Source organism: Daucus carota, chromosome 1, assembly GCF_001625215.2.
Source record: "Daucus carota subsp. sativus chromosome 1, DH1 v3.0, whole genome shotgun sequence".
Taxonomy (NCBI): Eukaryota; Viridiplantae; Streptophyta; class Magnoliopsida; order Apiales; family Apiaceae; genus Daucus; species Daucus carota.
The window spans coordinates 2,428,358-2,450,749 of record NC_030381.2 but is presented as its reverse complement, the minus strand read 5'-3'; the positions used below and the strand labels follow the sequence as shown (position 1 = coordinate 2,450,749).

The 22,392-nt window shown below is 32.7% G+C and overlaps 1 protein-coding gene across 1 annotated transcript; it reads right to left on the bottom strand.

Annotated features, from left to right (window-relative positions):
* Nucleotides 1–1,519: 1,519 nt before the first annotated feature.
* LOC108216112 (ubiquitin carboxyl-terminal hydrolase 18) lies at nt 1,520–20,716 on the bottom strand. The gene is made up of 11 exons (XM_064090015.1): nt 20,258–20,716; nt 8,801–8,969; nt 8,608–8,696; nt 8,195–8,280; nt 7,890–8,052; nt 7,603–7,726; nt 6,161–6,318; nt 5,823–5,907; nt 5,334–5,546; nt 4,255–4,316; nt 1,520–3,512 (listed from the first exon to the last, which is right to left on the bottom strand). The coding sequence occupies exons 1-11, from the start codon at nt 20,500–20,502 to the stop codon at nt 2,054–2,056; spliced, it is 2,853 nt and encodes a 950-aa protein (XP_063946085.1). The 5' UTR covers nt 20,503–20,716; the 3' UTR covers nt 1,520–2,053.
* Nucleotides 20,717–22,392: the final 1,676 nt, after the last annotated feature.

Below are 22,392 nucleotides of genomic sequence, written 5' to 3'. Positions count from 1 at the left end.
TGCATGCGATGACTCTGTCTTTGTTGTATACAACTCAAAGGAGGACGGAGGGGAACAGAGAGAGTATGTTTTAGGAAAGAGTTTGGAAGCAACTTAGTAAGCTTAGGAAATAATACAACCGAAGGTTGAACTCTCTGAATAGTTCTCTGATTTAAAGGTTGATTGCTTAGGAAATAATACAACCGAAGGTTGAACTCTCTGAATAGTTCTCTGATTTAAAGGTTGATTTCTTATTTATAGAAATCATTAAAGATCATAAAGGTTGATTTCTTGTAAGTAAAATATTTTGATCATCTTAAAAATATTCGTAAGTAAGTGATACTCCCTCCGTCCCAATTTATTTGAACTGGTTTGACTTTCACGGAGATTAAGAAAAGGTAGTAAATGTAGTTGAAAAGTGGGTAAAGTGGTGGGACCCATCAATATTTAATAATAGATTTGAGATAGTAGAGAAAAGTAATGGGTGTAATAGTGTTTATTTAATAAAAAAAGCGTATAAAATATAGAGATAGTGGATGTTATAATGAAAAGTAATGTTCAAAAATAATAAGTATTGTAGGTTATTTTTTTTGGGACGTCCCAAAAACAAAATGAGGTCAAGTATATAGTTATTGAGTTACTTTTAAGGTGTCCAGCGAAGAAGATCATGCATAGTCTCCTGCGACTTAAAATAGAGTTGTCATAGCACTCCAATGATACTCCTAAGTCATTCACTAATCGATAATATAAAATGTAACTTTCGAAAAACATAAGAACTTCAGTATTATTTTTTACCTTAACTCTTTACTCATATTTTATATTTTATATAAATGAGAGTAGAAAAGTTAACTAAAAGAGAAGAGAAATTGAAGAGAAATTAATATTATATTCATAAATAAAAAGTTAAGCTACTAGATACTTTTTTAATAGAGAAAAAAGTGATTATGCTCTTAAATTTTTAAAGAATTTCTAAAAACCCATTAAAGCATTAATTCTTGACTTGCTCATTAAATCTAGAGATAAAAACTTGTCTAAGAGCATCTCAGCATCTCCAAGACTCCAACCATCTAAAACCCTTGGCTAAAAGGTGAGTTGGCATACTTAAAATAAAAAAATTTAGCCAACAACTCCAAAAATTCAACTCCAACCATGCTCACCTGTTGTCTATATATTTAGCCAACCTCCTATGGATGGCTAAATTTGTCGAACCTCTACAGATCTGTAAGAAAATCTGTAGGAAGATTGTACATCATTTATTACCATATTGAACTGATATATTCTATTTTAACAATTTAAAATATTAATAACACACTATTTTTAAATTATAGCCAACCAATATAGCCAGTACCATTGAAGCAAAATGTCTTATAGGTTCAGCAAATTTTACATAATGTCTTACAGATCCAATTTAGCCAACGATTATAGCCAACGCCATTGGAGATGCTCTAATGAGCCCATTAGAGATGCTCTTGGCTCAAGTTTCAAGCAGTGCAATTACACAGACCTTCAACCAAAGATTCTAAGAATTTCGCACCCAAGATGACACAGACACGACATTGGTATATAATTAAAGAAACCCCAAAGTTCCTCACTATGCCTGTTCAAAACAATTTCCTAATAGTAGTGCCGCAAATCAATTTTTGCCCAGGCACTAAACAATTAACAAATAATTCTATCCAGCTTAAACCTGATACTTAATTTAATCCTATATATAATTTGCCATAAACTTCTACGAAAAAATCAAACTGCACTGCTATCTCCTAGTCTAAAAGATACGAAAGGGTGCTAGAAAGAATAGCTGCTTCTTCATCATCATCCCACTAATGTCCAGATAATAAGTATCAATGGTTAAGTCTAATCAAAAGCAAACTTTTAACATTCAGCAACTGAAATATTTCTGAACGGTCTGCTATTCATCAATTGATCAGTCTGGCACTGATAATAAGGGATTAATCTCGATAATCTCGATGGCCGGTAGAGGTCTGCTTTACTGCCAAGTGTCATTGGTACATCAATTGGAGTCTGGAACTCTCTATAGCTACTCCTTGTTTTGTAATTAAATACTTTGTTTTTCTTAAATATCTGAGCTACTACTGTTCCCAACATAAGAATCTCCATCTTCACTATCCCCCATATACTCACGAGATATACCAGGAAGTACATATCTGTTGCTACTTGTGCCATTTAGTTTACAAGCAGAATTAGAAGATGCATTACCAATCTCAGCAGGAACTACTGCTTCTTGTTTTGAATACTTTTCCCTGGGGTGCTTTCCGAGAAACCCAGGACGTAAAAGTGGCTTCGATTCTGATCCTGAATGTTTTCGTCCATCTTTTCCCCCTGCTGATACATCTTTGTTGACAGGTAAAGCTAGTGAATCCTTATTAATCTCCAATTTCTTGGGCTTTCCGTCAGAATTAGAAAAAGAAAAGTGCAGTTCAGTTAACACTCCAGCTGTAGTTGAGTTAAAAGTAACACCATTACTAACTGGGATACTCACTTCACCGGATGAACTACTATTCCCATTATCTAAGCTGTCCAGAGGCACATCGATAGAATCAGAACTTCTCATTGCTGGGGTATGAGAATCCGTAACTTTGCTAGTGGCCCCATCTTCCGATTTTGCAGTTTGCTTTCGTGGAATGCCAGACAGAATATGAGGTCCACCGCCTCCGGTGCCATTCTCATTCTTGCTAGATAAATCAGGATCTGAATTTTTTTTACCATTATAGTTACAAACTGAAGCCAATTGACCGATCTGCACTGGGGCTTTTATTTCTTCCTTGGATTGTTTATTTAGGGGATGCTTTTCAAGAAAGCCACTGGCAAAAAGTGGTTTTGGTTTTAATCCTGATGAATTTCTTCCATTGTACTTGCCAGCTCCAGCAGTGATCTGAGAAGAGGGCATATCCTTTCCAGACTCTTTTACCTTCTCTACCTTGCCAGTAGAACTGCATAGGCATGTATTATTTAAAACTTCACCAGTATTTAAAGTTGCACCAGCATCAGCATGGTCTCCATTCCCACAGACACCATTCGAGCAAGGCTCAATGTCATTATCTAAGGGGTTTATTAGAGCATGCATCTTGCCCCTACTTTCAACAGCCATATCCTTGTTTTCAACCTCAAACACAGGGAAAGGTTGCTCCGGCTCATTATTTGGTTGTGTTATAATGGAGCTGCTTACCTCCGAAATTTGCCCCTGAGACATTTCAAGATCAGAAAGACTTCCTTCAGCTTCATTACAGCAAGTGCTTCCATGAATATCAAGATCGGTTAATGCAGATGAACTTGCCTCGGAATCTACCATTTCTAAATCTTTTGCATCTTCACATCCAGAATTCATTTCTTGTGAGTTAGTAACTGACAGACAGGGGCCAGAGACAATAGGACTATCAATAGAATCTACTGCTGAGAATTCTTCAACAGCTTGTTTTGCACTGGGCCCAACCTCTAGGGCCACTTCCAGCTTTTCCCCTCCATGTTTACTTGCAGGTTCGATGGGGTTTAGGCATGATGCTCTGGCAGAAACCCTACAAAGTACATGCAAATAAAACTCTGACTAGTAAAGCATTCAGATGTACAACAAATACTGATACGTGTTTTTTTGACTTCAACATGAAACGAAATGCTCACAATTACAGTCTTTAATTGCTAAAACATCGTCAGCAACTAAATGTTAAAACTATCAATATCTTGGGAAATTGATTTTCTGGCATTAACCCAGAAAAGAGGAGCCTAATAGATACACGCCCAGTTATGATAGTTTTTCAGGTAACAAATATTACAACACTTGTTCAGAATAAAAGCTCAGATACAACATAAGCACTCCTCCATAAAGACTCATTCACTAAAAATGTTGAACAAATCATCATTAAAATTGCACCTAACTGTGAATCCCTACTCTACTTCGAAGACAATTTATTAAAATCTACACCAGACAACATTGTTTATACTATATACTATCACTCCACAACCGAACAGCTCATTGAAATTTTACACATGAACACTTTAAAACCTAATGCATTGTATTTAAATTCTTTACCTACCTAACTATACTACTACACAAGCTGTAGGAAGTAAATTCATCAGAAAACTATATTACTACATCATCTGGTTAGCAACTACAGGGCACTATGAGTCCAATAACTTCTCTAAACAAAAAGACCTCTGAGGAAAACATGGCAAAAAAATTAAACTACATGAGAGAAATGGTGAGGAGATGCTTGTTACTGGCACTGTTACCAAAAACATTTAAAATGGATAGAGAATAACCTGCTGTATAAGAGCATATAAGCTCCCTGTGAAAGAACCTCATCCATTTCAACTTTATAAACCTGAACATATAATGAACTTTAAATCAGAACAGAAGTAGTGCATACAATTAAGAACGGCAGATGCATGCAAGCGTAGATGAATATTATGGTTCTCTGTCTGTTAAATCTGTCTACAGATACTTGTCCAGAGGAAGCAATATTGTGCACATATTGCCGATTCTATTTCTAAGACTGAATATTATTTTAGTCCTGATATATAAAGAGATCTGGTAACCATTATATGATTAAATTATTTGTGGTACAATTGAGACAGGTGCATTCGCAATCGGCGGATTATATAATAAGTGGCAACTCACAGCAGGCAGCCAAGTAGGGCTGACCTGATCATCTAATTTATTTTTACAAAAAGAATAAAAATTGTTTTCTAGATTGTCAGTTGCTAATGTATTATGCATTTAAGTGGACATGAGAATGTACCTCGTGATTGTTTAAGGCCAGTAGGCCAAAAATTAGACAAATTATAACAGTAGAGCATGTGTATATTATTTATCTAACTAATAATCAATCCCATATAGAATTGCAAAAATTATTATTGCATGGGCTCATGAAGATGGCATTTACTGGTTACTGTGATTTTCAAGGATGTCTAAGCTTAGAAAAGCAAAGCATATCTTAAATAATACTCCCTCCATCCCTCTGCGATATATACGTTTGGATTGGACAAGGAGACTAAGAAAAGTTTATAAAGTAGTATAAAGTAATGAGAAAGAGAAAGAAAAGTGGGAAAAGTGGTGGGACCAATCAATATTTAACTGATAAATTTGGAAAAGTGGATGAGAATAGTGAGTGCCTGAGTGGTTACGATTTTTATATTATATAAAGGTTACTGTTTTGGGAAAATTTTAAAATGTATAGAATTGAGTGGGACATCCATTAAAGGAAAGTGTATAGAAATCAAAGGGACGGAAGGAGTAAAAAACTAAAATCTGGTGTGTTATTGTTAACATAATCTACACAGAAGTGCTTGTAAATTGAGCATCATGATTACTTAAGAGAAAAATGTAATGGAAAAAATACCTTACAGTCATCGATCCTGTACCAGTTTCCAGAAAAATCCTTTGTATAACAAATGTAGTGACCAAAATATGATGCATTTAGCATGTCCACATGAACAACAACAGCATATAACTTATAAACATTGCCATCATCGTCTGCTTCACTCATGTACGGACTAAGATCCAATGTCTCAGGAAAACTAACCCTCTTATTAAGTTTTCCAAATCTACCACTCTGTAAGAAGTGATGTCAGGATGAGAAAAGTCAAGCGTAGTCGGTGCACATTACTTGATTGAAAGAGGATGAGATTAAAAAAAAGAGAATAAAGTTATTGTAATATGTTATATAAGAAACTTTTAATAAAGCAAATTAAACTTTAAAATTCACTGTAGTACCATTTAGCGACTCTAGAATGCAAAAATGCTTCAGAGTATGGTTTTCTATATAACATGAACCTTGGTTAGCTAATCCAATCTATGCACATATACACCAAAAATATGTAACACAAACCTGAAATCTTTTTAAGGCAATAGTAAGAATATTTGGAGCTCGTCTTATAGTAAGTCGCTTCCATGCCAGGACATAGTCGTTGCATCTATACATCAAAAGTTACAACTATATTAAGATAAAACGATTTATGCTCAATTTAAGTAAATAGTTAAAAGATTGTCGCTGTAGATTAAAATGTACATCGACAACAATGTACATCTGCTATCACTATATAATTATAACAGACAGAGTAACATAAAGTACATGTATTACTTATCTCAATATTTAGCTGACAAATTCTCTTATAAAAGAAATGAACAGGATTTAAATATGAATATATAAGTTGTAATGTACATTACCCGTCACACTTATACATATTATCTCCATGAAGGCGCTCCATGATGGTAAATTGATCTAAGCACTCCTCTAAGGATGTGGCGTCTCCTTGCATTTCAACAGTTAGATCCATCATATTTTCAAACTGATTAGAAACATTCTCACACTTCGTACATTTCACCTGTGCAATATATACATACATATAATTTATAGATGAATACACCATATGAGATAGAAATAACATATAGTGCATACAATCAAAGGTAGCTGCACAAACCCAGAGACATAAAAACAATAATATAGTGTATAATGAAACTATTTATGTCTAGAGACCCTAGAGAACTTCACTTAAAATCAGCCGGAAATGCATATGGATGTGAATCATTAGCATTTGAAATTACGGAACATTAGTGGGACAACATTTCAGAAGCACTGTATGTACAAAATCATCTAAAAAGAAAAAAAACTTCTTTCTACCCAAGTCACATGGATTGCTCAATTATGATCATAACACCGATAAAATGATTGTGTTATACAAGTACTCTAATATTTTGCTGAAATAAGTGAGCTGGGTCAGTGACATGCAATCTACAGAATTTGTCAATCCACAACCATCTTGCAACAGCCCCGTCCCCTTCCAATTAAATACCCAAGTAAACATATGTTCCAGGAACAAAAAGCAAGTGCCAAAAGGAACTTCATTAGGGCTGCGCAGTTCTCGTCACCATCAGGAACAACTATAGGGATGCAACTCTCCAACTAAATCCAATAACAAGTTTCTGAAAATTTCGAAGACTTCAAATTTCCACTTTAAAGCGCACCTCACTATGCTCAAATAGGCAAATCTAGTTCAATTTATAATTAACAAAACCATCTATTAACAGAAAGCTGAGAGACATAGCAACAAACTAGATTGTCAGTAATAAAGCATGCTTTGAATTAATCAGTAAGAACCCTTTCTACTAAATTTTTAATTTAAATTTTAAAAGACATATCATAAATTACAATTCAGTCAGTCCACATCAAGCAAGGCAAAATTATAGAAATAAAATCGTAAAACACTCTTTTCTGGTTCCGAAATTCCGTTTTGGAAAAAAGAAAAGCAAGGCTAGAAAGAGATTTCCGTGAGTGGCAGGATGGGAGGAAGCTAGAGATGTAAAAATGTAATTAAAATTACAAATATAACCTTTTATCTAGATAATCACTTTTTAAAAAAACGTTTATGGTTAAAAAAAATTAAAATGTTGATTGTTCTGAGATCTCCATAATAGTACTGCAAGTGTCGTATCCAAAGAGCATGTGAAAGTAGGGTAATGCAATGATTACAATGCGAATCGAAAGGTACAACAGGCAGCACAGAAACTACAGCATTTTTACACATTCCTGTTATTTTATCTAATCTATAATAAAATTGTAGTTTCTTGTTACAGTAAAGAAGCTAATGTTTCTTTGTCAGTGAATTCACCTGTGATTGAAGTTGACCGCCGAATATATGTTGTATAAGAGTCGTCTCTTGTGCCCTGGGAGGAACAACCTTTTCTCCACCGAATTCATCAAGGCACACTGATTGCATTGTGTCTATGGCAAATCTAATGGTACAAAATTACGAGTCTGATTTATTAGTTCAGTATATAGCTTTATGTGGGAGTTCAATTATTTAGATTCATTTACATGTTACCTCAGCACGAAAAAAATTAATATTAAATAATATATATAGAAAACATGTTTGCAAAAGAAGAAGCTATGAGCTACCTCATAAATTCATGAGCATCTTCTTGCTTTCCATACCCAAGATTACCTCCAATATTAGGTAATCGTGCGAGAATTTCAAGTGGGGAGAATGGCTGTGAAGTTTGGGTAGCTCTTGTAACATGGCTCTGAAGTTCACACATAAAACACCAATCATTTCTCCAACCTAAGGAACATAACAGAAATTTAAAAAAAAAAAGTGAGTTAAATATGAATTGTAATATTGAACAATTATTTATTAACAAAATTTGATAAAAACTTCTGAAGCAAATTTCAAGACTTCAAATTGATAAGGGGAACATATTTACATTCTCTTCGATGATCCTTCTCGAGTAAGTAGGCAACTAGCGGCCGGGTGCATGCAAGACATTGTAGAACCACATTGGCAAAGCAACTGGGTAAAACACATGATAAGATAACGTTTTTCAGAACTAGCAGGTAATAGATGAGGGAAAGCATAAAGTTCTTAAGGCAGCACAAGTAAACATAAAAAAAACTTGAGGGAAGTAGTGGCTGATATTTCACTTCACTCTCTCGCACTAACACATGCTTAAGAAATATATCACAACTTAAAATAATTTTGCTGTAACAAATTTTAGCTGTTAAAGGATAATTCTTTACCATTAAATTCCAAATACCAGGAAATATTAGTAAAGGGAGAATATATATTTGCTAATAGGGAATTTCTTTATGTGTTGGCAACATATATGACAGCACAAACCTGTTTCCACAATTTAAAAGGCCACAAGGTCGGGTGCCTGTTCTCTCCCGTTTAAAGAGTTGCACAAATTCATCATAGGAGAACAAAACCTGAAAAAACATTGGCGCCCAACATATCATATTCTCGTAAAAGAGTTGAAAAGGCCTAAAAGTTATTAGATGAGGAAACTAATAGCCACTTGAAATAAATTTACCTGATTCGGATCTTTGAGATTCTTAAAAGATTGTCGACGAGCGGTAGATGGTATTTTCAATTGTACCCCAGATCCAGACGGCTTTAAATTTGCTTTGTTAGATAATTGAAAACTCTTGCATGTTTTTTTGTGCTCAGAGTTCCAGTGGGATTTTTGACAAGCTTCAGAACTAATGGAAAGAAATAGAAATTTATAAATTAAAGGTCGAATGACCCTCTTGGATAAAGCTGTAGAAAAATGACTTAAAGCAATTCATTTACATTGTAAACTGTATTATATACATGCGTGTGTGTGTGTGTGTGTAGAGAGAGAGAAGTGCTTTAAATTTCAAAACATTATATACACCGGTAGATAAGAAATTATAATTCGAAATCAATTGCTTTTCATCTTCATAGAAAAACTCTCCCGCAATTTCTATTAATTGAAAAGTGTAAAACCAGAACTTGGTAGAAACATCATCACTATCTACTATGTCCATCAGATAAACATTAAAATGTTGCAATAGAGAAACACTTGATATGATGCACACTCAAAATTTTAAATTTTATGAGAATAAGGCCCTACCCATTTATGTTATAGCATCACACAGAGGTGTTTCCTGTTATTAATTATGGGGTTCTAGACCTAGTTTCTTTGAGTTCCTAAAAAAAAGAAGACTCTACAAAACATCCAAATAAATTATCAACAGTTTGATTAACTTAGAGTGTCAGGAAGCATTGAATTCCTAAATGAGTTCTCAAGTAATTTTGTAGTTTTCTGTACACTTTAAGTAGAAACAGTGTAGATATAGCACTATAACAAAGAGATATAGCAGATTAGAGATAGATAACAGAGAAATAAGGTCAGACTTGTAAGGAGAAGACTGAGATCAGATGGAACTTGCGGAGAAAGATAAGAGTTTAACAAGAGAAATAGTAGAGAGAGAGTGATGGAGATGATGTGGTATTTTATTACCATTTCATTCCAATAATAACTGCAATCATCACTTAAAATCCTATTTATACTAGACTGCTAGTGTACCTGACTTAAAAAAGACTAGAATCCCTTTAATAACACTGATACACCTATTTCCCCAGAGTTATTATTGCAATGAGTACTCGGCATCATAATAATATGCTCATGCCTCATCATGACGTAGCGGCACCACAGTGTGTATAAATCTACTTGGGAGGATAATTACTTAATTCAAACATATTTGCTAAATTTAATTAATTGATTACAGAGATTTCTGATAGAAACGAAGGACTCCGGTAGGTAGAAGAAACAAGTAAGCCAAGCTACTAGTCAGACTACAATTTATGAAGGTTCCTCTAAGGATTGTGCTAACAATTTTAGCACAAAAAAAAAAAAAGAGAACCAGAAATAATAATTAGTTAATCAAGGAATCAATAGGAATCAAGGAATCAATACTTTAGCACAAGGATCCATGCCCTGTAAGAGGCAGAAAGAAACTACGTACACTAAGACAACTAAAAAAATCTTTTATAAGAATATATTTTCTAGAATTATTATAAGATGGCACAATGCAAGCTATCAAAAGAAGAAAACAAATTCAGAATTTTCTTCCAATAAAACAAAAATATAAATTAAGCTTAACCTCTTCATACATGATCATGTTCCAGTAATTCAATTCATCCTCAATATAATGATCTACTTAAAAGAATAAAAGACATCTCAAAAAATCAAATTGGAACAATGTCCACCCCTGCAATTCTAGAATCTCCTTCTTCAGAACAAACAATATCATAAATCCATCCAAACAGGTAACATCTAACCTAAATAAAACCTGAAAAAAGCTCTAAACTAATAGACCCAAAAGTACCCCCGCAAACTAAATTCTAGCTGAGATTCACCTAATTTACACTAAATTTTAGTCTTTTAAATTGCTCCGAATTCCGATCATTATTTATTATCGCAACTCCATATAAATTTTATATAGGTCTGTTTATAAAATGTATAACCTGTTAAATCACATAACTTATCGTTTACAGACCCAATCGTAAAATATATCACCTACATTATAGGCACAAAAGTTTGATCACATATATTATAACTACCAAAACTTTAAACAATACAGTCAGTCATAACTTATATCAGTAATCGTGTATATATTACATCACATACATTACAAACACGCTAAATTTTCAATCACATCGATAATCATGCCCAAATTCATTACAAAAACTATATCACGTCTACATTACAAACATGAAACCCTGTCGATAACCAAGAGTGAATACGCTAACACGAATAAAACAATTACCAGTGTCGGACCAATTTGCAGGTGGACATCATAATCATGCACAAATTCATTACAAAACCTACATCATGTCTACATTACAAACATGAAATCCTGTCCATAACGGACAGTGAATACGCTATCACGAATATGATAATTACTAGTATCGGACCAATTTGCAGGTGGACATCAATAATCATGCACAAATTCATTACAAAAACTACCGAGAGTGAATACGCTAACACGAATTTATTATTTTATCGATATAATAATATTTTATTACTTTATTGATAAAGTAATATTTTATTATTTTACCGAATTTCTATATGTTTACAAATTATAATTCATTATTTTTGAAAAACAAGAATCAGTCACATGCAATGTATTTGATTTAAAATTACTTCTATAATAATTATATCATATGTGAAAACTAAATTCATGCATGCACTATATAAAGTATACATGTACTGTAACATGTGCAGTGTAATTATGTTTTACATAAGATTAAGGATGAGGTTAATTTTGGCCTTGGTGGAAAGAAGAAACAAGCTAGAGTACTATACTGAATTTTGTAATTCATATACATCTTTATATTTATATAAAGGAGGTTCCTGGGATGGATGACGTGGCAGCTCCCAAAACCTTCCTCCAATATCCCTGTTTTTCTAGCAATTGTCTGATTTTTGTATTTTTTTTATTTATTCTCTATTTTTATAGCTTATTAATTACTATCAGTTGCGAGCTTTTGGTTTTCTATTTCGCGTGTCCTTTTGCTGTTGGGATCTCGAGTGGCTTTTCTTCCAGACTCTCAGTCTCTGCAATTCTATATACCTTTTCTCGCTCTCTACGTTTTTTTTAATTCAATCTAATTTTGTTTGCTTCTTTATTTGGATCTCAGGCTTTTATTTAGATGATAAGTCGCGTTATCGCGCCAGAATTTAAAAGGAGATTGAATGGATCGTGATGAAGAAACCTCCTGAGTTCAGTGTATTACTCTCTATCTCTCTCCCCCTCCCTCCCCTCCTCTCTCCATTTTACTTGTCTGATTTTGATTGTGGTTGTGTAAGTTTCTTGATAAATAGAGAAAACCCATTATTTATTTGCCGTTCTCGCAGCAGAATTTACAAGGCGATGGAATGGATCATGATGAAGAAATTTCCCGTATTCAGTGTATTACTCTCTTTCTCTCTCTCCCTCCCTCGCTCCCTCTCCCCTCCTCTCTCCATTTTACTTATCAGATTTTGATGGTTGTGTAAGTTTCTGATGAATGGAGAAAACCCAGTATATATTATGATAATATCTCTTCTTCTCCCACAATTTTCATCACCATCTGGCTCAAATCACCTCACTAAACTCCGTGTTCTTGGCCCTGGCTTGAATCCCACTTGTCACCACTCTTTTTCTCGCTAATTTTGCTATAAAAATTGTATCTTTATATTGTTCAGTGTGCTTTCTTGATTGTGTTCTAGCTTAAAGATTGCATCTTTATTGCTTATGTTGATTTTTTTAGGTTAAAGAAGGAAGAATTTGAAGAGGGTCTGTTTAATTTGAAAAGCAATTTTGTTTGTTGCTATTTAGCTTAAAGGTTGCATCTTTAGTGCTTGTAGTGATTTATCTCGGTTAAAGAAAAAAGATTTGAAAAGGGTCTGTTGGTTATGTGTTTTGAGTGGTTCTGGGGGTTTGATTCCGAGACGTGGGAGTAGACGAGCTTCGAGGGGTGGAGGTGGTGATAGGGATGATAGGGGGTGGACTATGCTTCATATTGGTGCTCGACGAGGCAATGTCAGGGAGGTACATGTCTTTATATCTCTGTACATGTATATCTTGATGTGCCTATTTGTGTATTGGTGTTAATGGATTTGATCAAAAAAAGGTGGAAAAAATATATTGACTTTGTTATTACAATGTTAGTGGTAGTTCATGACTGTATAATTTAGTGCTTAGTCTGTGTTGCGTGGTACACGTGATTAGATACCTTTAAGTATTATTTTAAAACTTAAATCCAGTATATGAATCCAGTTCGAATATCTATTTATATAATAATTCCTGAATGATGCCCAGTCACAAAGTCCACCTCATTCTTTAAAAGCCACGTAAAAGCCACGTAAATGCCACGTAAAATCCAGCTCATTGATTACTATAAATATGTAATCTCATAATTTCAGCCTTAATTTGTGCTTCCTATTCATTGCATACTACAGACAAAATTGATTCCTATTGAATGGCTGATATTTTTTCCTTTTCTTCCTTCCATGTCGTTATGACACAATTAATTCATGTTGAATGGCTGTCATTTTTAGTATGTATCCTATTTTTTCTTTCCTTCCTTACAATCATTCCAGCTTTTATTTTTAATTGTCTTAACTAATATGTAAAGCATTGATTGTTTTTCAAAATCAAATCAATTCTTATCATCTATTTTAAAAACTCAAATTCATCGGTATCTCTCTCATCTTTTTTATTTTTCTCCTCCGGTTTCAAGTATGTTAATTGAATAATTAGTATAACTTGCACGGGAAGTTTACTAATTGTAACAGACTTTATTTTACTTATTTTGATTCTTTTAATTGATTTCATATGTGTGTGTATATCCATATATTTGCGTATTTATAATTGTAATTAATTACTTCCAATTTCTCATTGATTAAATATGAGAAGACATCCTAAGCACTCTGAAGACTTTATTGTACAATGTTGCATGAAAAATTAAAAATTCAAAAATTGAATTATCTCTTAAATTGTTGATCATCTTATCTTAAAATATTTAAAATTATAATATATTTATGAAAATTTCAAACAATAATTTTCTTATCTTTATACATTTAATTTATTTCACATCTACATATATATATATATTTTTGTATATTTACCTATTTTTAATTGTAATTTTTTGCTTATCTCTTTCGAATTAAATTTGTAAAGACTTCCTAAGCACTTAAAAGATTTTTGTATGATATTGCATTAAGAAATTCAATAGATTGAAAGAGTGATTACCTCTTAAACTACTAATCGTCTTTTCTTAAAATATTTAAAAATAAAGTAAAGTTAAAATATTTTCATAAGATTATATTAAAAAGAATAAGGTATTAATGCACGAATAAATATGTTATACTTTAAAAAATTATGATTTGACTATTATTTTGTTCAATTTATTTATGTGTTATCGTTTTCTTCATTATTTTATTTTTTAGTTTTGATAAAGTAATTCTTATATATAAAAAATGTGAGATGCGTCATTATATATGTTTTACTCTCTTATTTTTTATTTTAAAATAAGAGTCAAGTTCTATGGAGACCATAAATCTTTGGAGTATTGGAGACCATAACATCCACCATTCATTTTGATAACATCCAATGATCAGTTTTTTTTAGTTTTGTCATATAATTAATACTCGTATTTTTATTTATATGTGTATGCATTTTTTACGTGCATAACTGACTCCCTTGGCAGTTACATGTATTAGCATTTAATGAGTCTTTATCTCTTGAACCCTAATTTCTCCATAAAAATTAGGATTAAGTTGTCCTGCAATCTCAAGTTTTCAAGAATTAAATAGAAGCAAGTCAAATACTCAACTAGAAAATGTTGTACTTCAGTTCAATCGCTTATCATTTTCGTGACTCATTCTTCACTAGATCGCAGAATTGCAGGATAAAAAATGCAGAACAATTAAATCTTAAAAAGTAGGAGTATGTCTGCTGCATATTTGTTTAAACAATACACTTAAATTAATAACTAATCAAAGATGCACTACTAAGTATACGTTGCACGATAATGGAACATATAAACTTCTCACAGTACTAGATCTACAGAGACAAATACTGAGAACAAGAGACTATATATGGGGGACAAAATGTTCTATACACTCCTTTCCATCCCCTTCGTTGCAGGATGAAAATATCTAAGAAACTTGTATGTTCTGCATCATCAAAATATTATTCCGCACATCGATCTTACAAACTATTGTGCATATTGTTCTGCATCATCTCTTTCTGGCTCAACGTGATTGCACAGTATATTGTTTTCGTCGTGATACATAGTTGGTATAAGATACAAGTAAATTCTTTAATGTGATTTATTTTAATTAAAAAATAAAACAAGATGAACGGTTGGATCATAATTGAATGAATGGTGTAAGATGTGGTCTTCAAGTCTCCGATTAATTTAGGGTCTCCACTGAACTTTACTCTTTAAAATAAATATGAAATTAGTTCAAAATTATATACTAAAGCACTAACAGAGCGTCGCAATGGTAGGGTGTGTGAAGCAGCATTTAGTTGATATTTAAGCATGCTCAATCAGCTGCTTTTTATATATTTAATTGGTTTGAATTTTTTTAATTTAATTTGAAAAATAATATCTTTTGAGGATCAGAAATTGTAAGCAATTTAGAAGGCACATGTGGTCAATATTTAGCTCTGGTTGATTATATGCATGATTGGTGCTTCAGAATGGGAATGGAGTGAATTTCATTCGATTCTTTCCATTACCATCTAAAAATTTGCAAAATTGGAATCATATGGTTGTCTCTCTTCAATTTTAGATTCAAATTTCCTTGATTATAGCTTTCGTTAAACAATAGTATGACAAGAATTAAAACAACGATTTTATTTATTCTAATTTGTTTGATTGATTTCATATCTATGTATATGTATATGTCTATATATCCATATATTTGGTAGAGAGTGGATATATATATTATGCTAATTTGTTTGATTGATTTCATATCTATGTATATATGTATATGTCTATATATCTATATATTTGGTAGAGAGTGGATATATATATAACCGTCATCAAGACCTCATATCCTTGATTGTTTGTATTCATCTTTATTTTTATTTTTCTTTTTTAAGGCTGATATGGTAATTTCACATTAGAGTGGATCAACCCATCAAGCTTCCGGTTCGACCCCGCATCTTCTTATTCAAATTAACACTGCGATGAAACATTTCGGATCTTCAAGAAACCCGACCCGAGTATCGTTGGATCTGAGAGCACATTCAAATCATATCACGATCATCATATCAAGATTTGAATTTCAAAATAGCATTAATCACGCATCCTTGAATCGTGCCACTGATCACGACGTCAGTTCAGATTTAAGCTTTACTACTTATTTGCATATGATATTCTTATCAGATCAAAGCAGATAATTTTAATTTCACATTCAAAACCATTCTTTCTTCCAAGCCTCTAATCGTGACGAGTATGTTTTCTTGCTTAGTTTTCGAACTGATTTGTGTCCTCGATTGGATTTTACTGCAGTACTACTGATCTTGGCTTTCTTTTCACATTAATTTTTCTACCTACGAACTTTGCTTTGCGCTTATTTACTTTATTTAATAATAGAATTCTACTTATCTTGCACAAAACGCGTTGATCCGTGTATCCATCAGGTAGTATCTGTCAAAGTCCTTTTGCGACGATGCTTCGACAAGGGATGACGTCTCGAAGTCAAAAAGAGAATAACACCATTGGTCGTGAAATAGGTTTGCACTATTTCCAGCTTAATTTACAATATTTGCTCCATTGTGTATATTTGTTTATTCTATTATTGTTGAACGGGTTCTGAAGTTTGTTGTTTGAACGCTGCAGGTATCATAATCAGTATATGATTTTGTATTTAACGTGTTTGATAATTTGCTACAGAGAAAAGCTGAGAAATCTGTCCTCACGATTTCTATTGATTTCATGTTCCAGGAATTTGAGATTATTTTTGAGTTCTAACGATTATTTTTGCATAATTTCCTTTCGTATTGATAGTGATTAGGATGCACATATGTACTCTAATGCATTATTGAGCCACTTTTTGTTATTGAGTTTTCCTTGCAGCTGCTGAATAGAGATGATTCGTCCATGCAACTATCGGATGCTCATCGTGTGAAGATTTATATTCACTTTTCCTCAACATCTGCTTATTGATCTAGACTTTTTGTTTACATCTTATCTGTGTCATTGTTGTTTGACAAGAACCACTGAGAATGAATATGACGCAATTTCTGTCCAGATACATGAATCTAACCTGCTATAACTCATATGTAAATAGGGAAAAGTAGTCAAAATATTGATTTTCAATGATTTTGGCATTTATTTCTTTTGTATAATATGAAGATGTTTCCCTATTCACTATATTCAAGTTTCAAATCTAGACTTTTTGTTATAATTTCAAATTAATGGAGTCCTTTTTCACTCCACAATTTTAGTTCTTGATAAGGAAGTTTTTATATATTAGATTTTTAAATATTCAGATACATGGATCTCGACTGTTATAGCTCATATGCAAATAGGGAAGTCAGACTTTATTTGATTTCCACTGATTTTGACATTAATTACTAAAATACTTTTCTATTAAATTTTTGCAGTTTCCATGTTCATTATATTCAATTTTCAAATCAAGACTTTTTGTCATAATTTCAAATAAATATCTCACTCCATAATTTTAACTCTTGATAAGGAAGGTTTTATATATTTTGACTTTTTAAATTTTTTGATACATGGGTCTAGCCTGCTATAACCCATATGTAAATAAGGAAAAACAGTCAAAATTTATTTGATTTAACTGATTTTGGGTGTTATTATTACAATACTTTTTTGTATAATATATATTGGTTTCCATATTCAATACATTTAATTTCCAAATCAAGACTTTTTGTTATACTTCCTGATCAATGGAACACTTTTTAACACTACAATTTAGCTCTTGATAATGAAATTTTTATATATTAATTTTTTTTATATTTCCCGATACATGGATATAGACTGCTATAATTCATAGCAAAAAGGATTTAAAATTTAAATTTATTTAAAATATTTTCAAACGATAATTCAAAGCATTGATTCTAGCACAATCCCACAAATTATGCATTCATTCTAGCTTTTGTTTTTAACTGTCTTAACTAATACGTAAGCATTGATTCGATAAGTGCTATAATTCAAAGCATTTGAAATTTAAATTTATTTAAAATATTTTCAAACGATAATTTATTAAAATGGTTGAAGAAACGAAGACCGCATAAGGATACTAAACCACCTGGTTGTGAAATTGTTTCTTCAGGTACCTTCAGATTCGGAGCTTACGGTCTAACTTGACTTGCTCAAAATAAGAATTGCAAGACTAATACAAATATGATGCATGAAGAAATGATGGGTGGTAAGTCTGATGTTTTCGTATCATGGACGAAGTATTTTCATCCGGGCTATGTTGATTTTAAATGACATTTTATTTTATTAAATTTAATTTTTAATTTGGGATTATTTGATGGTTTAATTTTCTGTTCTTAATCATAAAAATTATTTCACAACGCCAAAAAAAAACAACTACAATATCATGACACCCGTGCGCGGAGCGCGAGCAAGAAAATCTAGTATTTATTTATGTTCGGTAAAATTGGGAAGATTGTCACGAGTAATTTTATTCTAGCAAATAGCAATTGTCTTACTGCTTTTGTGGGGAGAGATGTGGTAAGTACCAAGTAGTTTATTTGTGGTGAATTTTTTGGATCTGGGTTTGTTTTGGAGCTGTGTAACTGTCAGTTTGGTGATTGATTGTACATGAGTTTTGTTAATTATAAGCTGATTGGAATTGATGTTTGATGATTACGAGCTAATGATGCTTTTGTTAGTGGAAAGATTATATTTTTACTGTCTGTGTGTTTCGGGGATAGCCAGACTGTTTCTACAGTTGTTCAATGAAAATTTATGAGTCAATGGAGGTTGTTTCTGTGTAGGATTTTTATACGATTGGCAGCTCTGTTTTATTGATTGTAACTTGATGGTTTGTGTAGTTGTGGTTTTAAGTAGTCGACCTGTGTCAACTCTTTTTTTACTTGCGTGTTTAAATTCTCATGTCTACTGTATCTTAAGCTTCAATAGCAGCAGTTTTAAGAGTAGCATAGCAAATATTTTTGGCCCGACACTTAGGGATCTAAACATGTTCTGTATATCGAGTGCGTAGGCCATGTCTGGGTTTACTTCACAGTTCACATACCCGAAAACCCAAACATTTAGGAGCATTGATGCTTTTATAAAGTGACTTTGAGCTCAGTTGTAAAAGAATATTTGAAGAGGTTTAGCTTTACGAAAACCAAATGTTATCGCAAATCTAATGTATAGGTATCGAAAAATTGGATCATTATAAGAATATATTTTCTAGAATTATTATAAGATGGCACAATTCAAGCTATCAAAAGAAGAAAACAAATTCAGAATTTTCTTCCAATAAAACAAAAATATAATTAATAAGCTTAACCTCTTAATACATGATCATGTTCCAGTAATTCAATTCATCCTCAATATAATGATCTACTTAAAAGACATCTCAAAAATCAAATTGGAACAATGTCCACCCCTGCAATTCTAGAATCTCATTCTTCAGAACAAAAAATATCATAAATCCATCCAAACAAGTAACATCTAACCTAAACAAAAACCTGAATTAAAGCTTTAAAGTAATAGACCAAAAGTACCCCGCAAACTAAAAGCTAGCTGAGATTCACCTAATTTACACTAAATTTTAGTCTTTTAAATTGCTCCGATCATTATTTATTATCAAAACTCCATATAAATTTTGTATAGGTCTGTTTATAAAATATATAACCTGTTGAATCACATCACTTATCGTTTACAGACCCAATCGTAAAATATATCACCTACATCATAGGCACAAAAGTTTGATCACATATATTATAACTACCAAAACTTTATACAATACAGTCAGTCATAACTCATATCAGTAATCATGCCCAAATTCAATATCACCTCTACATTACAAACATGAAACCCTGTCGATAACCGAGAGTAAATACGCTAACACGAATACAATAATTACCACTATCGGACCAATTTGCAGGTGGACATCTTAATCATGCACAAATTCATTAAAAAAACTACATCTTGTCTACATTACAAACATGAAACCCTGTCCGTAACCGAGAGTGAATACGCTAACACCAATATGATAATTACCACTATGATAATTACCACTATCGGACCAATTTGCAGGTGGACATCAATAATCATGCACACAAATTCATTACAAAAACTACCGAGAGTGAATACGCTAACACGAATACGATAATTAAATTTGCAGGTATACATCAATAATCATGTACAAATTCATTACCAAAACTACATCACGATAATTATGCAAAAATTCATTAAAAAGCTACCGAGAGCAAATACGCTACCACGAATACGACAATTACGATATAATTACCAGTATCGGACCAATTTGCAGGCGGAGCACTTCTTCGTAGAGGCCTGGCCGCACACCTCGCACTGCACAAACTCCGACATCTTCGGGGCGAAATTATCGTCGATCACGAAGTAATTCGAGGCAGTGTGTTTAACAAAGGAGAGCAGAGCTAGGGCAAAACAGACGGTGAATAAAAACTGGAGAATGAAGAGATTGAGATCGGAGTGAGGGAGCCTTAGGAATGATAAGATGAGTCGCAATAACATCGACACGAGAGTGATTGGGTGTGTATTTATAGGGATTAATTGACATGTGGTTTCTAAATTAGGGTTTCGAGGGGGTGATTGATTGGGAAAGTGTGGTGGATCAGAGGGGATTTGGGGGATTTTCAGAGAGGTGGATTGAGAGTTGGGTAGTTCATTGTGTACCAGCCCAGACCATGGTAGGGTAGGGGGAGTGACATGTGTAGAAGAAATGGAGAGATATTTTAATTTTTTTTTGGAAGTTGCTATTTGTTTTTTGTATTTTTGTTTGTTTCGTTTGGGAATATGGAAACACTACCATACGGTTGTTTGTTTTTTTTTAAGAAAAGAAGATAATTCAATAAATAATAGTCATACGACATTTATAAGAATGATCGAGTTGAATAAATATAGAAAAATTTGACATGCATATCTTCATACAGAAGATCAAACAAATAAACGATGTTGAAATTGACGATGATACATGTATAAATTCTTACTCTGTGTTCGCTGTCTTTTCTAAAACCTCTGATTGAGCTATCAACCACAATGCAATTCTCGGAAGGCTTTTATCGATAAATCCAAACCAACCCTCACAAAAGGAGGGAGAGAAATCAAACTATCATCAAAACAAACTAGTGAAAATCCAACTACAAACTAAAACAATTACATCTGCACCACGACGTGTAGGAGATAATCGATCCACTCACAAATCCAAAAAACCCTCTGAAAGCGAATAAGAATGAAAATCGAAAGTTTCGGTGATATTGATCTAAAAAAAGTTTCCCCAAAGAAGGAGATTTACTAAAAAAATCAATGAAAAAGCAAGATCAATCAAAGAACAAACAATCAAACGTAAAGATTTGGAGTTTTCCATTGGAAAACCGTTGCAAGCCCCGTCGGGGATGAAAAAAGAGAGGCGGCAGAGAAAAGAGAAAAAAGAAAAACTAGCGTTAGGCAAAAAGAGTTTATAACAGTACACTACCATACGGTTGTTAAAAACCTCTGATTGAGCTATCAACCACAATGCAATTCTCGGAAGGCTTTTATCGATAAATCCAAACCAACCCTCACAAAAGGAGGGAGAGAAATCAAACTATCATCAAAACAAACTAGTGAAAATCCAACTACAAACTAAAACAATTACATCTGCACCACGACGTGTAGGAGATAATCGATCCACTCACAAATCCAAAAAACCCTCTGAAAGCGAATAAGAATGAAAATCGAAAGTTTCGGTGATATTGATCTAAAAAAAGTTTCCCCAAAGAAGGAGATTTACTAAAAAAATCAATGAAAAAGCAAGATCAATCAAAGAACAAACAATCAAACGTAAAGATTTGGAGTTTTCCATTGGAAAACCGTTGCAAGCCCCGTCGGGGATGAAAAAAGAGAGGCGGCAGAGAAAAGAGAAAAAAGAAAAACTAGCGTTAGGCAAAAAGAGTTTATAACAGTACACTACCATACGGTTGTTAAACAGCAAACTGGAAATACGATTTTTTAGATGGTAAGATTTTGTTTTTGTCTCGGACTCTGTTGATCGAATCGAAATTAGTTTTTCGAAAAAAAAAATCACACCGTATTTATCGAATCGAAATCAGATTACAAATTTTTTTTTCATGACTAATTTTAATTAGATATTTATGTAAATAGAAGAGATCTCATTAATAATATTAATAATTAATAATAATAATGTTAGTAACATTAATTATAAATTACTAACTAAATTTAATTTTAAAAAATTTGGTAACAATTTTGGACACCTAAATTTTTTCTTTAAAATCCTTTATTTTAAGTTGAAGATTAAAACGAATGTCATAAGTCATAAATTAAATTTCTGAGAATTATCTCACAGCCCCCGGCATATTCTTTTACTAATTTAATTTTTTGATTGTAATTTGTATTTTTCTTTGT

Coding starts and splice junctions, on each gene's coding strand:
- LOC108216112 (XM_064090015.1), bottom strand. CDS start 20,502: ATGTTATTGCGACTCATCTTATCATTCCTAAGGCTCCCTCACTCCGAT. Junction 8,970..20,257: donor TGCAAATTGGTCCGATACTG/GTAATTATATCG, acceptor TCTTTCCATTAG/TTCTGAAGCTTGTCAAAAAT. Junction 7,727..7,889: donor GATGCTCATGAATTTATGAG/GTAGCTCATAGC, acceptor TTGTACCATTAG/ATTTGCCATAGACACAATGC.